Consider the following 18,813-nt stretch of genomic DNA (forward strand, 5'->3'; position numbering starts at 1 on the left):
CGCCACTCCAAGCCCCGCCACATCAATGCCAGCCCCGGAGATGAAAACAATCCGGATGGTGCCGAAGAGGAATACAACCTTAATCAGCCTACCTTTAAACAGGCCAGACATGCCACAGTGGGGTACGTGGAGTGGGACAACTATACACCCTCACCCGAAGACGAGGTAAGCCTCGGCAATGACGAATTCAGCATGCCCGAAGATCCAGTGGAACAAATTCGCTTCAAGCGACGACTCACGGCCACGGCAAGGAGCCTGCAAAGGAAGCAAGAGCAGCTTAAAATCAACTAGGATTTGCTCATGAATAGGTGGACCAAGATCCTGGCCACCGAAGTGTATGGACTCGACCGCCCTAACAAAGGGTACACGCGGCACAACTGGCTATCTCAACCTAAGCAGGCGAACCAAAGGCACACAACCCGACGTCCGCACACCACGATAGTCCAAGAAAGCAAGAAGGATACACGAAGAGGCATCCTCAAGCCTCGGCGCAAGGGCCATAAACACCATGTCAGGGAAGCTGGTGCCAAGTTCAGCAACTCCCAGTCCGGTCAACGGACAAAGAACGGCTCAAGCCTATTCGGCCCGAGCCACAAACTCGATCAACCGTGCGAAATACACGGTACTCCAAGAAGGACGGCAAAAAATACCAATAGAGAATGCCGGATCTCCAAAACAAAGCGACTGGTCGTATGCCGGAAACAATGAAGGGAGGCATCTAGTCAAGAGACCCCCCAGGGCACAACAGTACGGCCGATCGTCCCCTATCATACAAACCACGACAACTCAATTGCCGTACCCCTCGACCTAGTAGTCTAGGGGCTCCATAATACATAAAGCCCCTGCGGGTATAAACTTACAAATAACCACCTTCTATAAGGTGTCCGGTGCAAAGGCCAAGTTCATTGGCCCACCGCTCTAACGGTTGTTCTTAGATAGCCAACAAAACATATACCACGCCATCGACGCACCCCCCTCATACGGCAACCCACCGTATGCTAACGGGATGAACTATGTTGACTAGATTACACGTGGTAAACCATTAGGCCAACATACAAGGCTGAAACCCCGCCCTTAGAGCGGAAATCATACAGCTGCCGGAGTAGCAAGTCGTGCATGCCTATCAATATTTTGATAGAACAGCCATCTCTCCGGACACCCATGGAGGAGTCCGGGCTACTTACCGGTATAGCGGCTAGGGTCACCAGGATCCAATCATGAACCTTTAAACCAACCATGGGAGGACGCCCGACTGCCTCCGAACATTTACCTTCACAAACTAACTTTTATGCAGAACAGGATTGGTGGCGTGGAATCGGCCCGGACACATAAAAGACAGGACCATGCAGGTAGAAGGCAGTTCAGATCCCCTTTTGATCCATTCACAGCCCCCTCCAGTCTGGCCATCACAGGTTCCGCCAAAAACCATTCCTTTTTCATCATCATAAATCACACTCACATGCATAGACATATCATCCTACTACAATGCATAGACTTAAACAACACGTACCGGCCATCGTCTATCATCGACGCCTCTTCGCCACAAACCGGCAGCCATGCTTCGTGTTATGCCCGGCTATGCCAGGGACTTCACGGTACGGCACTAAAAAGTCCGACCACCTTTCCGGTCGCTCAACACCCCAAACTTATAGCACTATATGCATCAGCTCCGAATCATGTCTTGGGTCATTGGTTGGGTTTGCCCGGCTCCCATGTTTTGGTACCTTACGTTCCGTTCCGTCGGCTAAGGTAGCGCTGGGAGAACTACTGCGATTGTGTCCCGGTTCTGCCGGACGAGCACCTCAGTAGAGAAAGCCGAAAACCGATTGTCATGATGGAGCGAGAGCTGGTCAGCTATTCGAGAGGTTGTAAAATCCTTAAAGATTTATTCTGCATAACGCCACTATAAAATGCAGATTGCGATGGATCGGTCTTCTGATCAGGCGCCAATAGAGCCCTTAGTTCAGCCTTCCGAACACTAGGGGTTGCGCCGACCATACTCGAATTCCCATGGCTAAGTGAGGGTAGTAAAGCCATATATAGTCCGATTGCCTAGTTTGTGGTGAGAAACACCTCCTTAAAAGGACCCAACCATGGGATAAAGAGTGTTCAGAAATACCCCGAACACCCCCGTACTTCTCACGTGGGGGCTGAAGCCGACGACTGGCCAACTCTCAGAATTTAGATACAATAAACAGCCGCACGGGAAGAACATATGTTCACACAAAATAGGCAATACATAATAAGCGTGCCATTATACCATATTACAAATATTGGCAAGAATGCCCTCAGGGGAATATAATGTCTTTGGATCACTTATCCGCCGCCAGGCGGGCTCCCTTCAGTACACCCTCATAGTACAGTTCGGGCTTGCGATGCTCCTTACCCTCTGGTGACCCCTCAGTTATCAACATCTCCGCGTCAAGCTTCCCCCAATGCACTTTCGCATGGGCAAGCGCCATGCACGCACCTTCTATACAGACTGATCGCTTGATTGAATCAAGCCGAGGACAGGCGCCCACAATCCGCTTTACGAGTCCGAAGTAACTGCTTGGAATTGGCTCTACAGGCCACAGCCGGATAATGAAGTCCTTCATGGCTAGTTCGGCCGCCTGGTGCAGTTCGACCAGCTGCTTTAGCTGACCGATAAAAGGCACCAGATAGTTCAGCGCCAAATACTGCGACCAGAAGTTCCTCCCTACAGACTCCCTTTCCTCGGTCCGGTAAAATTGGTAGCATCTGATATGCTGCGAGGTAGATCTGCAAACGCCCCAGTAAAATCAAGAATTCAGCTTGCCGCTTAGAATTCCCCATACTATCACGTAATAATGGCCATAAATACAACTGGCCTCACCAGCCGCAACCTTCCGGGCCTCCTGAATGTCCCGTGCAGCGCCTCGGGCTTCTTCCCGAGCATCTTCCGCGGCTTGGAGAGCTTGGGCGAGTTCGGATTCTTTCCCTACTAGACTCTGCTCCAAGCTCTCACTTTTTGTCACAGCTTCCTGGAGCTTCCGCTCAGCTACGACGACCCTGGCCTCGTGTTCTTCACGAAGCGCATGTTCGGTGGCCACCTTTTCATAGGCGTCAGTCGCCGCCTTCTTCAGCGCCTCATATTCGGCACTCGCTCCTAGGGCGTATAACATAAATTACTTTTCAATAGGCACACTTATTCGTTTGTGCCCAATGCAAGACAATGTTTAAACATACCTTGCTTCTCCTCTAATTGCTTCTTCACACGGCCGAGTTCTTCTTTGGCCCGTTCCAGGCTCTGCTTCAGTTCAGACACTTCCGCATCATGAGCGGCCATCCTCTCCGCGGACGCCTATTTTCAAACAAATGGTATATATCATCAAACAACAGGCTCCCATTAAAATAGAGGGTTTGATCCCCTGCCCGGCTCCATCTCGTCGGACAGTGTATTAGGGGCTACTACTCATATCATGATGATTCCTCAAAGTTTCCTTAGAAACCATACCTCAAAAGCCTTTAAAAGACCAATGCAGGACTCATTCAGCCCGCCTTCGACACACTGAATCTTTCCAACCACCGCACCCATAAGGGTCTGATGTTCATCGATGATAGACGCGTTCTCCAGCGCTGTCGATAGACCGCCCGACAGCTCTGCGTAGACAGAGGTGGCCGGCAGATTAGGCAAACCTCCCTCCTTGAAGGGTGGCTGCTCGCCTGATCCTGGAGCCATAGAGGCCTCCAGGACCTTATCTGGCTTGGGGTCTCCTCGAGACAACACCTCGGTGTCGCGCATGGACTCCAGAAAAAGAGACGCCGGAGGCGTCTCGCTCGCCACAGCATCCGAACTCAACGAATCCTCCGACGATGACTTTCCGGCAGGGGGTCTCGCCGGGCTGTACGAGACATGGCGGCAGTTAAAACTACTATACTCGGATGACCCTGAATGCATAGGCGCGTTAGGGATTCGGTTACTTACGATTTTTCCAGGGGCTGGGCTCTGGGATACCACTCCGAGCTACTGTCGGCAGCCGGGGGGGATGCCTCTGGACGGGAACCTCTCCCCCTCTTGGGCGATTCGGCCTCCAGGGATGGGGAAGCCGTGCGCTTCTTCCCACCTACAGAGTGAGGCTCGTCCTCCACTGCTTCCTCCTCTTCGTCTTTGGAAGAGGGAGCGTCGCCGCAGTCCTCAGATTTAGCGTCCGAAGTCTCGCAGCAACGGAGGCCACTCCGGGTCTTCTTGACCTTCTTGGAGTCTTCCTTCTTTGGCGCCTCATAAGGCGCGGGGACCAGCATCCTCGTTAGAAGAGGTCGGATGGTTCCTCCGGCAGTGGGGCCGGACAATGCATCCGCTCCACCTTCTTAATCCATCCCTGTGGTCATGATGAAACACGATTAAAATACCTCCTTCATGACATACCAACTAAAGCATGGACGGACAGGGCGTGACTATAACTTCCTGGGCTTGGAGAATGGGATAATTGATACCCCCGATCCTCGGAGGAGTCCGGCCATGATTTCCCGAATTTAAAGAGCACCTTCCAGATATCCTCGTGGGAGGAGTCATAGAACTCCTGAAGGGTCTGGTGCTCAGTCCGGTCGAATTCCCACAGAGTGCAGGCTCGACGCTGATAAGGTAGAACCAGGCGAGCTAGCATCACCTGGACTACATCGACGAGTTTGACGTCCTTATCAACCGCGCTCCGGACGCGCGTCTGGAGCAGCGATAGCTCATCGGACGAGGACCAGTTTGGGCCCTTCTTGGTCCAGGACGTGAGCCGCAGTGGAGCTCCGAATCTGAACTCAGGAGCTGCAGCCCACTTTTTGCTGTGTGGTTTGGTGATATAAAACCAATGCTGCTGCCACTCCTTGACGGAGTCGTTGAAGGTGCCCTTCGGCCAAATGACCTTGGGCATCTTGCTCACCATGGCACCACCACACTCGGCGTGTTCGCCACTTACCACCTTGGGCTTCACATTGAAAATCTTCAGCCATAGGCCAAAGTGAGGCGGAATTCGGAGGAAGGCCTCGCACACGACGATGAATGTCGAGATATTGAGGAAGGAGTTGGGGGAAAGATCATTAAAATCAATCCCGTAATAATACATGACTCCACGGACAAATGGGTGGAGGGGAAACCTGAGCCCGCGGACAAAATAGGGAAGGAACACGACTCTCTCGTGGGGCTCTGGAGTAGGGACGACCTGTCCCGCCGGTGGGAGGCGGTGGCCGATCTTCTTGGCCAGATATCCGGCTTCCCGGAGCTTCTTGATATCCTTCTCCCGGACGGTAGAGGCCATCCATTTGCCTCCTGCTCTGGATCCGGACATCTTTGGAAAACCTCTCTTCGACAGAAAAGAAGAAGGCTTGGGCGTTAGGGCTCGAGCAGAGGGGAATACGTTAGCGGAAGGAGAAAGCATGGGAGAAGAGGAAGAAACTTTATCTCTTTATAAGAGGAAGTACGGCTTTTTGCGCCTCCCCACTTGCCTGGTGGAACCCGCTCACCTCCCACTCAAACCGCGATTAGCGGTGCGGTTGGATTACCCATACCCGTATTAATGAGAATCCCGTGATAAGGGGACATGATCTCTGCGTTGATAAGACGTATCAAGGAAACCGCCCCACAATACGCGTAGTGCCTGGTTGTGGGAAAAACAGTTCAAATAATGACCTGGCTGTAATGACATATCAGGTCATCTAAAAGTTGTCAGCTGAAGCATCATTCTCTCTACGGTGGTGTGAGAAGATCATCTTGCAGATCCGGACACGGTCTACGTGTTCGATAAATAACCTTGGAGTATTCGGAGAAGGAACCCGCCTTGCAATGCCGAAGACAAGACTGCGCGCCGGACTCATCGTCATTGAAGCCTGGTTCAGGGGCTACTGAGGGAGTCCTGGATTAGGGGGTATCCGGACAGCCGGACTATATACATCGTCCCGACTATCAAAGCGTGAAGATACAAGACTCAAGACTTCGACCCGTGTCCGGATGGGACTCTCCTTTGCGTGGAAGACAAACTTGGCGATCCGGATATCATATTTCCTTCCTTGTAACCGACTCCATGTAAACCCTAGCCCTTTCCGGTGTCTATATAAACCGGAGAGGATGGTCCTTAGAAGACCGATCACAATTACAATCATACCATCATAGGCTAGCTCTTAGGGTTTAGCCTCTATGATCTCGTGGTAGATCTACTCTTGTACTACTCATATCTTCAATATTAATCAAGCCACCTGCCCCGATCGACGCCGTCGCCGCCCCGGCTGTCCCCGCCCCTCGTCGCCGCCCCCGTCGATGTTGCCGCCCGGCCGTCCCCGTCCCCCTCGTCCCCATCGCCGCGCCCCGCCCCGGCCCATCGTTGCCGCCCCGTCTCGTCGCCCCGTCGTCACCGCCCCGTCCCGTCGCCCCGTTGTTGCCGCCCCGTCGTCGCCTCGCTGGTGAGCTCACCCCGGCCGCCATGTCCACACACACACACACATTAGTTTGTTTGTTATAAATTTTAGTTATAGAATTTTTTCTATTTTTTAATTCTAGAAATGTTAGAAATTATTCTGTTTTTTAGTTATAGAAATATTAGAAATGTAAGTTATATAGAAATGTTATAATTTTTTTCCTGTTTTTTAGTTATAGAAATATTTATAGAAATGTTAGCAATTTTTCTGTTTTTTAGTTATATAAATATTAGAAATGTTATAGAAATGTTAGTTATATAATCAGAAATGTTAGAAATTTTAGAATTAGTTTTAGTTAATTAGATGAATTAGATTAATGTCAAATTGTTAGAATTTTCATATATATATATATATATATATATATATATATATAATTTTAGTTATCACAATCCAATCATTTAAAAAATGTTACTTTTTGCGGGCTTATATTATTTGTTCTCGACGATATGCCCGGCCCGCATCCTCACCGTCGCCCCGTTCGCGACGACGTCCTGCTTCAGAGGACCCATGTCCGGGACTGGGCTCCGCCGGGCTGGCACTGGGAGGTCCTACCTGGAGGGGCGCACCGCTTGGTGAGGAACCCGGCCTCGGGTCCCGTCGTCGACCCTGATCTCCTTTGGTGGCGTTTGCGTGGGCCACATTCGGTGCAGAGGGAGCCGGCGCCGCTGGAGGTGGTGCGTCGTCGTGTCAGGGAGGAGGACAAGCACGTCCATCGCTACATGGATGCTATGGATGTGAGGTTCTCCAATGCTTGGCAGGTTCTTTGGGCAGATGACCGGAGATATGATCCTGTGATGGTTCCTTCTCTTTGGGTGTCCACCGCCCGCGCCCCAGGAACCGCGAGTGGCCTAGATTCTTTTGTAGTACTCGATCTTTATTAGGTACCTAGCCAGTGATGTATTCGATATATAATATTCGAGACGATGTATTCGAGATTATATATATTAAGACAATGATGTATTCGAGATTACATATTAATCGAGACGATGCATATATTATGTACTATATATATGATTCAGTTTTTCCTTATTGATTGCATCCATGCATTGTAATTTGAATACTAAATTGTTTTATATTTCTTCTATATTAGATAAGTAAAAGCTATGGCGGACAATACCGACAGAGAGAGAGAAGAGGAATTGTTTGACATCATATGCAGCCCTCATAGGCTAGATGATCTGAATGAAGCAGATGACGGCTCCCAATATCTGAACAATACCGGAGAGGGTGATGAAAGATATTCGATCTCGACGACCGAGCTGATGAAGTCATGAACTATGATTATGATTATGATGAAACAGACAATGTTTATGATGACACAAAAAATGTTGATCTTCAAATAACAAAGACTACCGGCGAGGTATATTTATATAAGCAGGCATCATGGTGATCATCACATGTTTTTTATTAAAGATATATTAACGAATCGATCTTTCTTCTTTCAGCCCTCCGGATCGAGCAAATCTGCTTCTACAGACGGCAGGACAAAGCGAGGCCCGGGCAGATTGTTGAAGGAGGGTGTAAAGTACAACATCGAATCCACCAAACCTAGTGGCAAACCCCTCATGCCTAAGAACATTGCGAACAAGTGGACTCATCAGTGCGGAGTTCTTGTGAAGGACCAACTCCCGATCTCCATTCAAGAATGGAAAGAGCCAAAGACTAAACGTCCAGGTGTTACTTGGGTCGACGACAGAGCCAAAAAAGTCCTTTGGGAATCTCTGATGGAACATTTCACCCTACCAGATCATTTCACTGAAGCAGATGTGGAGAAAGTCAAGGGCGCTGCTCTTAAGAAGATGGCAATTGCATTCAACACCCACAAGAAAACTGTATGGGACAACTACCTCGCTGCAGAAAGGAAGACTCCAGAATTCACGAGAACACTAGAGAAGCAAAAAGAACACTGGGCCGATTTCATGAAATTCAAGGAATCAGAATTATCTAAGGAACGGTCGATAAAAAACAAGGCCAATGCCGCAAAAAAGACGCAGTTCCATAGGCTGGGTCCAGGTGGCTATGCAGTGGAATGCCTAAGTGGGATAAGTCTGAGCAAGAGATGGAGGATGCAGGGGTCACTCCAGTTACTAGGAGCTGGCCCCCCAGGTGCAGAACTTGGTTCTATGGGCATGGGGGCGTTGGACCCGAAGACAGGCCTGGTTTCGCAAAAGGCAAGTCTAAAAGGAGCCGAACAAAAGATACTTGACGTAATAGAAGAAGCTCGAACGGGGGTGTTCACGCCCAAAAGAGAGAACGACGAGCTTATGCGCGCCCTGGGAAATCCTGAACACCCGGGAAGAACACGAGGCAAGGGCCTTATTCCCTGGTATGAGGGCTTTTCAGAATGGAACGAGGACTACAGGTCCTGTGCAAGAAAGAAGATGGAGGAGGAGGAGAAGAGGAAGCTGGAGGAGGATCAGAGGAAGCAGGACGCAGAACGCCTTCAAGGCCTAGAAGCAAGGCATGCGGACTTGGCACTCAAATTCCAGCAGCAGCACCAGCAGATTGACTCACTTAGCCAGGAAAGGGGGTCTCAGCAGCGGCAGCAGCAAGCAGATGATCGTCCAACATTGGATAGCACCGTCCCATCCATGTCGAGAAGCAGCGTTGCTTCTGCCCCGGGTGACACACTGCTGGATACATACCCTATGGATGACATCATAGAGAACACTAACTGTGAGCTACACTCCAAAATGAAGAACATATCCATGAAGGTGGCGGACGGTGTTGCTTTTACAATTACCCCCAAAGCAACCTTCCATTGCACCCCGATTCCAGAGGGCTATGCTCGTGTCTTGGTTGATGAAGTGGTGGACCCATATTCGGGGCTACAGCTTGACATTCCTGGAGGTGAAGACGAGCGCACACTGGGAGAGGCCATACATCGTATCATCCTATGGAGAAAGGATTGCATCATCTTTCGAAGTCCACCGACACCGCGTCGTCTGCCGACTCCTCCTCGAAGTCGGCCACCGAGTCAGCAGATTCCCGCTCCTCCAAGTCCATGAACGCGTGATCCGACTCCTCCTCGAAGTCCGCCACCTCCTCCAAGTCCCCGAACGCGTGAGCTAACTCCTCCGGTTTCAAGTCCGGCACAGCGTCATGCCACTTCTCCGGTTTCAAGTCCGGCACCGTGTCAGGCCACACCTCCTGCTTCAAGTACGGCACAACGTTAGGCCACTTCTCCTGCTCCAACTCAGCCACGTCAGGTGTCTCCGCCGTCTCAGCAATCGCAGAAGAGACACGCCGCAGCTATGGTGCGTAGCGGTACGAGTCGAGGTAGTTCAGGAAGTACAGGCGGAGACAAGCGATATAAATATGGTCCAAGCCTCGCTCCTCTTCCTTAGAGGCCTTACGACATGACCGAGGAGCAAAACACAGCCATAGTGCAGGCCCAAGTGGACGCCCATTTTACACCGAAACCGGCACCGCCGCCAAGGGAGAAAGTGTCTGAGGAAAAGATTGACCACTTCGTTCGTATGGCTAGAGCACCAGCTCCCAAGCCGGTTGACTCGGACTATGAGCGCCAAATCAGGAAGTCACATCAATCACGACTACAGAAGGAACCGAGCTCGAGCTCGAGCCAACAAGCAGCGGGCAAAAAATGCAGGAAAACCGTTTCCCAGCTGGGAGAACAGACGGCGCAATTGATCCCCCCGCTTGTTGTGCCAGCAACACATGACAGGAGGCTGCACGCCCAATATTATTGTGGGCAAACCGTTAAAGTTCCCCAGCTGGGCGATGTGGTAATAACGGAGGAGCATATAATGCAGGCTGAAATGCTCAAGATCTCTGTTGGACAACTCCTCGAAATTGAGCCCATGTCTCCGCTTAGAGAGGAGGAAATAAAAGGGAAATATGTTCGGGGCCAACCTTCGGTCGAGCCAGACAAGGTCAAGAACCTCCCAACGAGAATGTATGAATTGCATTAATGGTACATGAACATTACCAAGATTTCCAATCGAGAGTCCCTCATGGTGAATGTCAAGGAGGAGCATTACTTCCATGAGAAAGCTCTGTGCGTTGAGTAATCAGAACTATTTCAGTTATACAATCAAAATGCACTCAACAAATCTATCGTCAGTTGCTATTGTCTGTAAGTGATTTCTTTCTGTAATTTTTGATCAATCATTACATGTAATTATCCTCACTATATATTCTTTTCTGTGGTATTATATGCAGGATGAAGATGTATGAAATGAAAAAATCTGGACACTATGGCATTGGGTTCATTGACTCAAATACCATTAATGAGTACACATGGAATCTTTCAACTAGTCGAGATAGTGTAGAGGAAAGCATGATGGAGTTCTTCAAGCGCCTCAATACCAGTGAAGATATACTACTTCCTTACAACTTCCTGTGAGTCATACTGTCTTGTACTATAAATTTTGTTTTTGCTTACTAGCTAGCTAGATGTTAATAATTAAGTCTATAGGGTTTACGGTAGTTGATTAGTGTTATGCACATGCCCGCTTAATTAAGACATGCAAACGTGTGCGCATGCAGTTTCCACTGGATCTTGTTAGACATTAAAGTTGACAAAGGAACAGTTGAAGTACTGGACTCACTACTGAAAGAAGAAAAAGACTACACCATCGTGAAGGGGATAGTCAACAGGTAATTTCAATCATTATTAACTATATCTCGGCCTATTTAGTTCGTCATTTCCTGATATGAACTATTTAATAACCCCTTTATTAATTTTCTTTGCCGGTGGGCAGGGCTTGGGCAAAGTTCATCAAGGTGACTCCAGGCAAATGGGCAAAAAAGCTATTTTGGTATCGACCAAAGGTAATTAATTAAGTAGTACTAGCTAGCTAGCTAGCTAGATACCATCTCTTTAATTCTTGTTTCAATACCATTAATTAATTATCATGCTTGATTAATCATTATCCGATTCAATTCCATTCTCGTAAAGGCCCTGAAGCAGGCGTCGGGGAATGATCTATGTGCATTCTACGTTTGCGAGAACATTCGCATGATGACGTCCGAAAGGAGCAGATCTCAAAGACAGGACTGGGTACGTTTTGTCAGAATACTATTCACACCATTATCGATATCTAGTCACACAACTAATACACATGCATATTGATCTCCTTCTTAACAGTTCAGAGAGGTGCGGGAGCAGCTCCTACCAGCGGAGCGCATACTAGCACTTCAAGAGGAAATAACGGGATTTTTGCTCGACCAGGTCATAGATCCCAAAGGAGAATAATGTTACCCACTACCGCCCCCATGAACCACTTGTCATCGTGCTCCGAAGGCACCAAGGCAACATGTAGGAGAAATTGTATATGTGTATACATGCATGTGTGTATGTGTGAATAATTAATGGTGTTGGTTGTGAGACATTCGATGATATATATATATATATATATATATATATATATATATATATATATATATATATATATATATATATGCGGGTTCTACGTACAAGAAAATCTATTTATATATATGCATAACGTGTACAATTTGTAGTATCGTAAAATACCAGCAAACAAAAAAGAATTAAATGGAAAACACAAAATTAATGGAAAAAAAACCAAAACCCCCCAAACATTTAGTACCGGTTGGTGTTACCAACCGGTACTAAAGCCCTACACGCACCCGGGCCTGGCTCGTGCCACGTGGTGGCACTTTAGCGCCGGTTCGTGACGAACCGGTACTAAAGGGGGGCTTTAGTCCTCACTCTTTAGTGCTGGTTGCCGAACCGGTACTAAAGGCCGTTACGAACCGGCGCTAAAGCCCAGTTCTGCACTAGTGGGGTGCAACCTGCATTGAGAGCCCCTTCGAGGAACCACCATGAAATGTAAACCCTAGGTTCTTGTCGCTTGAGGATTGCCAGTCTGTGGCAAGCCCTCGGATCCCCTGGATCCACTAATCACCTTCTGTTTTCCCACTGCTTCCTGCTTATCAATGAAAAGCTAGCGAAAAGCTGGATCTTTAAAAAATTCTAGTTCAATGAGAAGAACAACCTACTATATTTTTGACCATTGACCATTCATCTGTACTTTTTAGTATGCTTATTATGTAAACATCATGTTATTTGACATGATAGCTTACATGGCGAACATCGTGATAATTTTTGTTTCTAGAGAGAAAAGTTGTTGAAATATTGAAAGTGCTAGTTATCGACTAGAGGGGGAGGGGGGTGAATAGGCGATTTTTATGAAAGTCTTCAAAACACGGTGGCTTTGAAGACAAACAGGTAAACTGAGCCTATATAGAAAGCAGCGGAATGAAAACTACACTAGGCAAACATTAGTCAAACATACAACACAATGAAAGCACGCAGACTAACTGCAACTAGGTAGACAGGATCAGAAAGAAAGACAGTACGAAGCTAAACAGATAATAGTCTTCACAGAGTGAAGTCAAACAGACCAGACAGGCAAGCAATGACTTCATGAGGACAATTGTAAATTAAGGAGAGTAGAGGATAGAACCGGTAGCTTGACGAAGACAAGGATTTGGTAGACCAGTTCCAGTTGCTGTGACAACTGTATGTCTAGTTAGGGAGGCTGAGATTTAACTCAGAAGACCGTGTCTTCACCTTATTCCCCTTGAGCTAAGGACACCCAGTCCTCACCCAATCACTCTGGTAAGTCTTCGAGGTAGACTTCCAAACCTTCACAGACTTCGTTCACCGGCAATCCACAATGACTCTTGGATGCTCAGAACGCGACACCTAACCGGCTGGAGGATTCACGATCCTCAAGTGTAACAAGTCTTCAGGTCACTCGGATAGAAAGACTTCAGTGATGCCTAACACTCTTTGGCCATGTACAACTCAGGTGGACATCAAACTAGGAAAAACATCAAATAAGGCCATGTACAACTCAGGTGCTTGCACAGGCACCTCAGAGAAAAGAACCTCTTTTTTTTGTACTCTCTCTCTCTCTCTGTGTGCGCGCGCGCTTGTGTGGTGTGAACTTTCTACAGAAAAAATATATCTGATTCTCTAACAAAAACCTGACTGAAAAAGAAAACACAAGAATAGCAGAAGAATGGTACTCTGTTTTTCGCAATTTTAGTGATCTTATGTAGCAGTTCAGGGTAGCACCAGTAATTTGTAGTGTAGGACCCTTATTTTCCAGGGAATGAGTTGCACTGGTCTTCAACAATCACTCTTCGCACCCATGATCTGGATGGATTGCAGCAAGTAAGCAAATACTTAGATTGCCGACGTTCTGCATTGAAGAATAAATATACAGTGCTTGGGACCAAATGAGAAGCGCCACCATCCATTAACAAAAAACTCAAGCTCCCTCCAGTAATAAACAAAAAATATATAATCCCTATGATAGTTCTGGGATTTCTTTAGCTTGATGAGGTCAACAACGAAGGAGACCAAGAGACGACGAGCAAAGCACGAGTCGTATTTGTGGCTTGAACCAGAACTCGCCGCGAACATTAATGGGTAGGGCTACCGTAGCGAGTAGGTGTTTCCGTGTTTGGTAATGAAGATGCAGGGAATGATGCTTTCTTGGGGGCACTTTTCCTTTCCCCAATGGTGTCTACTATGGGCCTGCTTGGGTAATTGGGTTCCTTTTTTCATCAGGTAAGAATATTTTGGAGCCTTTGAGAACCCGAAAAAGAAATGACTGGTAGATCCTATAGTGGGCTACTAGTTAGGAAGTGAACATAAGGTATCAAGAGGTCCCTCACAGTCAGGTGCAATGCAATTGCCCCCTATTAGTCAAGTACCCCTCTTCCTATTTAGTTTAGGGGTTAAGGCGAGAAATGGCTTGATGAACCCTTCCGTTCACCACGCACCGGCCCCATTCACTTGCAACTCGTAGAGGCTATAAGTAAACAGTGCCCCACTAAATTCAAAGTGACGGTGGGGTTGAAAGACGAGAGTGTCAATACAAGCAGCTTGTAAATATCTCTCAAAACAAACATTACTAAAAAAAGCTCCCAAAATAAATAACTCTGTATAATATGGATATTTGATAGCATATACATAGGTTCAAAATCCGGACTGGACAAAACTAGACTCCAATATATATGCTGCTAGACGATTTAGCAAAATCTAACATGACTTCAAACTAGGACAGAACTTAAACTCCATTATATATGACTGTATATGGTTGCTTCAGCATCACTTCCAATGTTCAAGAATCGCTCCCAAACTTGGACATAAACCTCTTCTTTTCCCTTATCTGAAAGAGAAGGGTAAAAAATATCAGAACAAAAATAAACAATTAATCAAATAATTCAGCTAGTTATCATCTGCATGGAATTATTTTGCATGACAACTTCATACAATAGTTTGACAAATCTAAATATAGTAACTAAGAACAACTCTAAGCATACAATGGGACATATTGCTCAAGAGAAGGCAAGAACAAGACATACAGTGATATGATAACCTCTGCGTAAAGGGGTAAAAGCACTTCAATAACACGGGGAAATAAGGTTCTCTCACCTGATTGTTATGGCCACACTTCTTCTTGCGGCAGTTGGTCGCCCTAAGGGGTAGGCGTGCATAGCACCTGCAACGCAATGAAGAATAACTTAGATATGTCACAAATTACGAGCACAAAAGGCTATTTGAGAGAAGTCTATTAATCAACGAATGACTTCCATTCAAGTATTGGCGACAACTATGTCCAAAGCAAGGTATTTACAATCATCCTGAGTACTAGATTGACATTTTTTTCTTCAAAAAGAGTACTAGATTGGCATGACACATAAATATGTTAAAACTAGATCATAAAGTAACCATGCACATGTTAATTAATGATCTACTCCCTCCGTTCCATAATAGATGACTCAACTTTGTACTAACATTAGTATAAAGTTGAATCATCTATTTTGGAACGGAGGGAGTACATATCAGCCATCTAGTTAATTCCATTGTTCATAGAAATCAGCAACAAACCCAAGCAAACCAAATCTACACCTTAAACAACAAGGACAGATTTATCTACACAAGCATATCTCCGAAAAAGCAAAAGGCCACAATCCATGAGGTGCATACCTGCGGCAGACTAGTTTGTTCTCATTGTACTTTTGAGCAAGGATGCGGAGGTTGGGCTCGAGATTCTTGGGGTATTGACCTCGGCTGCCGCCACGGAGGCGCAGCACCAGGTGAAGCGTCGACTCCTTTTGGATGTTGTAGTCCGCCAAAGTGCGGCCATCCTCGAGCTGCTTCCCGGCGAAGATGAGGCGCTGCTGGTCCGGCGGGATACCTACAACAGCAAAACACAAACTCACACAATTAGATTTGTCTATGCAGATTATCTATCGATTTTTCAAACAAGAAGCATATCCTACGGCAGGTTAACACAGAGGAACCAACAAGCAGCCGATCCAAAGCTATCTAACCTCGGATAAGCAGAAAAGTTTTTATCTAGCTCAGAGAGAGAGACAACATGGAGGATGCTAGCTATGAAGAACAAGAACAAGAACAAGAAGAGCAACAACATGCAAAGCTAGGTTTGAAGCAAACGGATGCAACGCCGGCGAAGACGTACGATCGGCCGGCAGGGTAGTAGAGGGGAAGAGGTGGTGTAGTTAGTGATTCGTTCACATTCATATATGTACCTTCCTTGTCCTGGATCTTGGCCTTGACGTTGTCGATGGTGTCCGAGGACTCCACCTCCAGCGTAATGGTCTTCCCGATCAGCGTCTTCACGAAGATCTGCATCTTGCCGTCTCGTCGCTCTCCTCTCGCCGGTTTGTGCTTTTTCTTTTAGAGAAAAGGCCAAAGCCCGACTTTATAAATAAAGCCACATGGCAGCGTCACGAATACCCAAGGTTCACACAGTCTCAGAAACACAAAGAGAAGTTAAATAGGCCCAAATTCCTAATGAAACAGGCAGCTGCCAAACACGGCACGCAGGCCGGGGAGAGAAGGAGACCTAATCCCGCAAAACTACAGCACCAGGCTTATACGCCATGATTCGTCCCGGAGATCTGAGAGGCTGAAGCCCGAATTTTGGCGATGAGCAGGTCCAGGGCGTCCCGATCTGGCTCCTTAGTCAATAATCTCCACTGCTGCAAGAATATACATGATTTGAAAAGAACGTCAGCAGGCTTAGATGGGAAGGTAAGTTCAATAGTAAATTTGTTTCTAATGGTCCAAAGAGCCCAACATAAGGCTCCCAAGCCAACCCAGAATACCCTCTTGGTGACCCCTACCAGAGATTTGGCTAGGGTTCTAGTGTCTGCGAAAGAGGAGGGATCCCAGGAGACCCGAAGCCATGATCTTACGCAAGACCAAACTAATTTGGCAAGAACACAGTTGAAAAAGATGTGATTAGAGTTTTCCAAAGCCCCACACAAGTTACAGAATTCCGAGCCCGGCCCATTGCGTTTTTTGATCTGATCAGCAGAAGGAAGGCGACCTCGGAAGGCTTGCCAGAGGAAAATCTTAATCTTAGGAGGGACCTTAGATTTCCAAATACAAGAGAAGCGAGCCGAAGTAGTACCACCAATGAGTCTAGAATACAACGATTTGACCGAGAATAGCCCAGAGGCCGTAAGTGGCCAAACCACAGAGTCAGCCTCCTCCGAGAGCACAGGGAAGAGGGCAGAAAGACTTTGCCATTCTTCCAACTCTTCAGGAGACAGGGCCCGACGAAAAGCCAAGTCCCAATTATTAGCAGCCACCTCCGTGATGGAGATTTGCGGATTGGGGCAATAAGAGAACAGAATCGGAAAGCTAACAGCCAGGGGAGCATCCCCGGACCACCAATCTAACCAAAAACGAACAGCAGACCCATTACCCACACAAAACTTAACGTGCTCCAAAAAAATCGGCCGAACTTTAACAAGGGCTTTCCAAAACTGCGAACCACGCCGCGCAGGGGCAAACATAGGGTTGGAGTTAGGAAAATATTTAGCCTTAAGAATCGAAAACCACAGCACATCGGCCCCAACCGTCATAATTTTCCACCACCACTTAATGAGCAGACAAATATTCATCACCCGAGTATTAATAATGCCTAACCCCCCAAGGTTTTTAGGCTTGCACATAAGCTGCCACTTAACCAACCTATACTTCCTTTTGTTATCTGCAGAATTCCAATAAAAGCCACCCCTATGTTTGTCGAAGCCAGCATGCACACCATCTGTGAGACGGTAAAAGCCCATAAGGAACAACGGGAGAGAGGATAAGCAAGAATTGATTAGAGCCACTTTGCCAGCATTGGTATTATACCTACCCCTCCAAGGAAGCACCCTATTCCCCACTTTAGCAACCACCGGAGCGAAGTCTTTCGCGTGAAGCAGACCAGGAGAGATAGGAAGACCTAAATATTTGAAAGGAAAGGAACCTAAGGAGCAGTTGAGGAGTCTGGCCACCCGCAAGGCCTCCGCCCGGTCAACCCCCGTCACCATAACCTCACTCTTGGCAAAATTGATCTTAAGACCAGAAACAGCTTCGAAGCACAACAGAATAAATTTCAGATTGGCAATACAGGCATTGTCCAACTCTACCAAGATGATTGTGTCATCCGCATATTGCAAATGAGAGACCCCTTCCGGAAGTAGGTGAGAGACCACAGGAATAATGTGTCCACATCGAGCCGCTTTGGAGAGCATACAGGAGAAAGCGTCAGCCACAAAGTTGAAAAGAACAGGGGAGGTCGGATCCCCTTGGCGGAGGCCCCTCCCATTCGCAAAGAAGTTGCTAATAGCGCCATTTACGGCAACTGCAGTGTGGCCACCCGAGACCAACTGCATGATACGGTGAACATAGGCACCGTCGAAACCTTTGGCAAGAAGAATCTGCCTGAGAAAAGACCAGCTAACCGAGTCATACGCTTTTTCGAAGTCTAGTTTGAGAATGATAGCTTTGGATTTCCGCACATGGAGGTCATGAACTATCTCATGAAGGGAGAGAATGCCATCTAAAATAAAGCGCCCTTTGATACAAGCAGATTGGAAGGGACTAATAACTCTGTGAGCTACCGGAGACAGCCGGTTCGCAAATCCTTTGGAAGGGAACTTGGCGAAGTTGTTAATCAACACTATAGGCCGGAATTGGGAAATGACATCAGCACCCTTAACCTTAGGGATCAGGGATATAACAGCATAGTTCAGGCGAGAGATGTCGACAGTACCAAGACAAAAACCCTGAATAACGTTACACACCAACTGTTTCAACTGGGGCCAAAATTTCCGAAAGAAAGGGATGGAGAAGCCATCAGGCCCGGAAGCAGCATTAGTATTGGCAGAATTAACCACATCCCAGATTTCCTGATCGGAGAGCGGCATCATCAAGGAAGCATTCTCCTCAGGAGAAATTTTAAGACCAGAACTCCAGAGGTGGGGGAGATGGACAGGCCCCATGGAGGTTTAGCCCCTAACAGAGACGAAAAGAAGTCCACCACGTGAGCCATAATCACAGATTGGTCTGTAGAGCGCATACCATTA

At 47.4% G+C, this 18,813-nt stretch overlaps 1 protein-coding gene across 1 annotated transcript in view; it reads right to left on the minus strand.

Moving 5' to 3' along the window:
- Window positions 1–14,478: 14,478 nt before the first annotated feature.
- Window positions 14,479–18,813, minus strand: part of LOC119365649 (polyubiquitin-like) — a 36,102-nt gene continuing 31,767 nt past the window's right edge. Inside the window, exons 3-6 of the mRNA XM_037631304.1 lie at window positions 15,979–16,089; window positions 15,413–15,623; window positions 14,858–14,924; window positions 14,479–14,591 (exon numbers count right to left, since the gene is read on the minus strand). Of these exons, the coding sequence (XP_037487201.1) occupies window positions 14,544–14,591; window positions 14,858–14,924; window positions 15,413–15,623; window positions 15,979–16,089 (437 nt within the window). The 3' untranslated portion in view covers window positions 14,479–14,543. The remainder of the gene's footprint in view (window positions 14,592–14,857; window positions 14,925–15,412; window positions 15,624–15,978; window positions 16,090–18,813) is intronic.

Source organism: Triticum dicoccoides, chromosome 2B, assembly GCF_002162155.2.
Source record: "Triticum dicoccoides isolate Atlit2015 ecotype Zavitan chromosome 2B, WEW_v2.0, whole genome shotgun sequence".
NCBI classification, from domain to species: Eukaryota; Viridiplantae; Streptophyta; class Magnoliopsida; order Poales; family Poaceae; genus Triticum; species Triticum dicoccoides.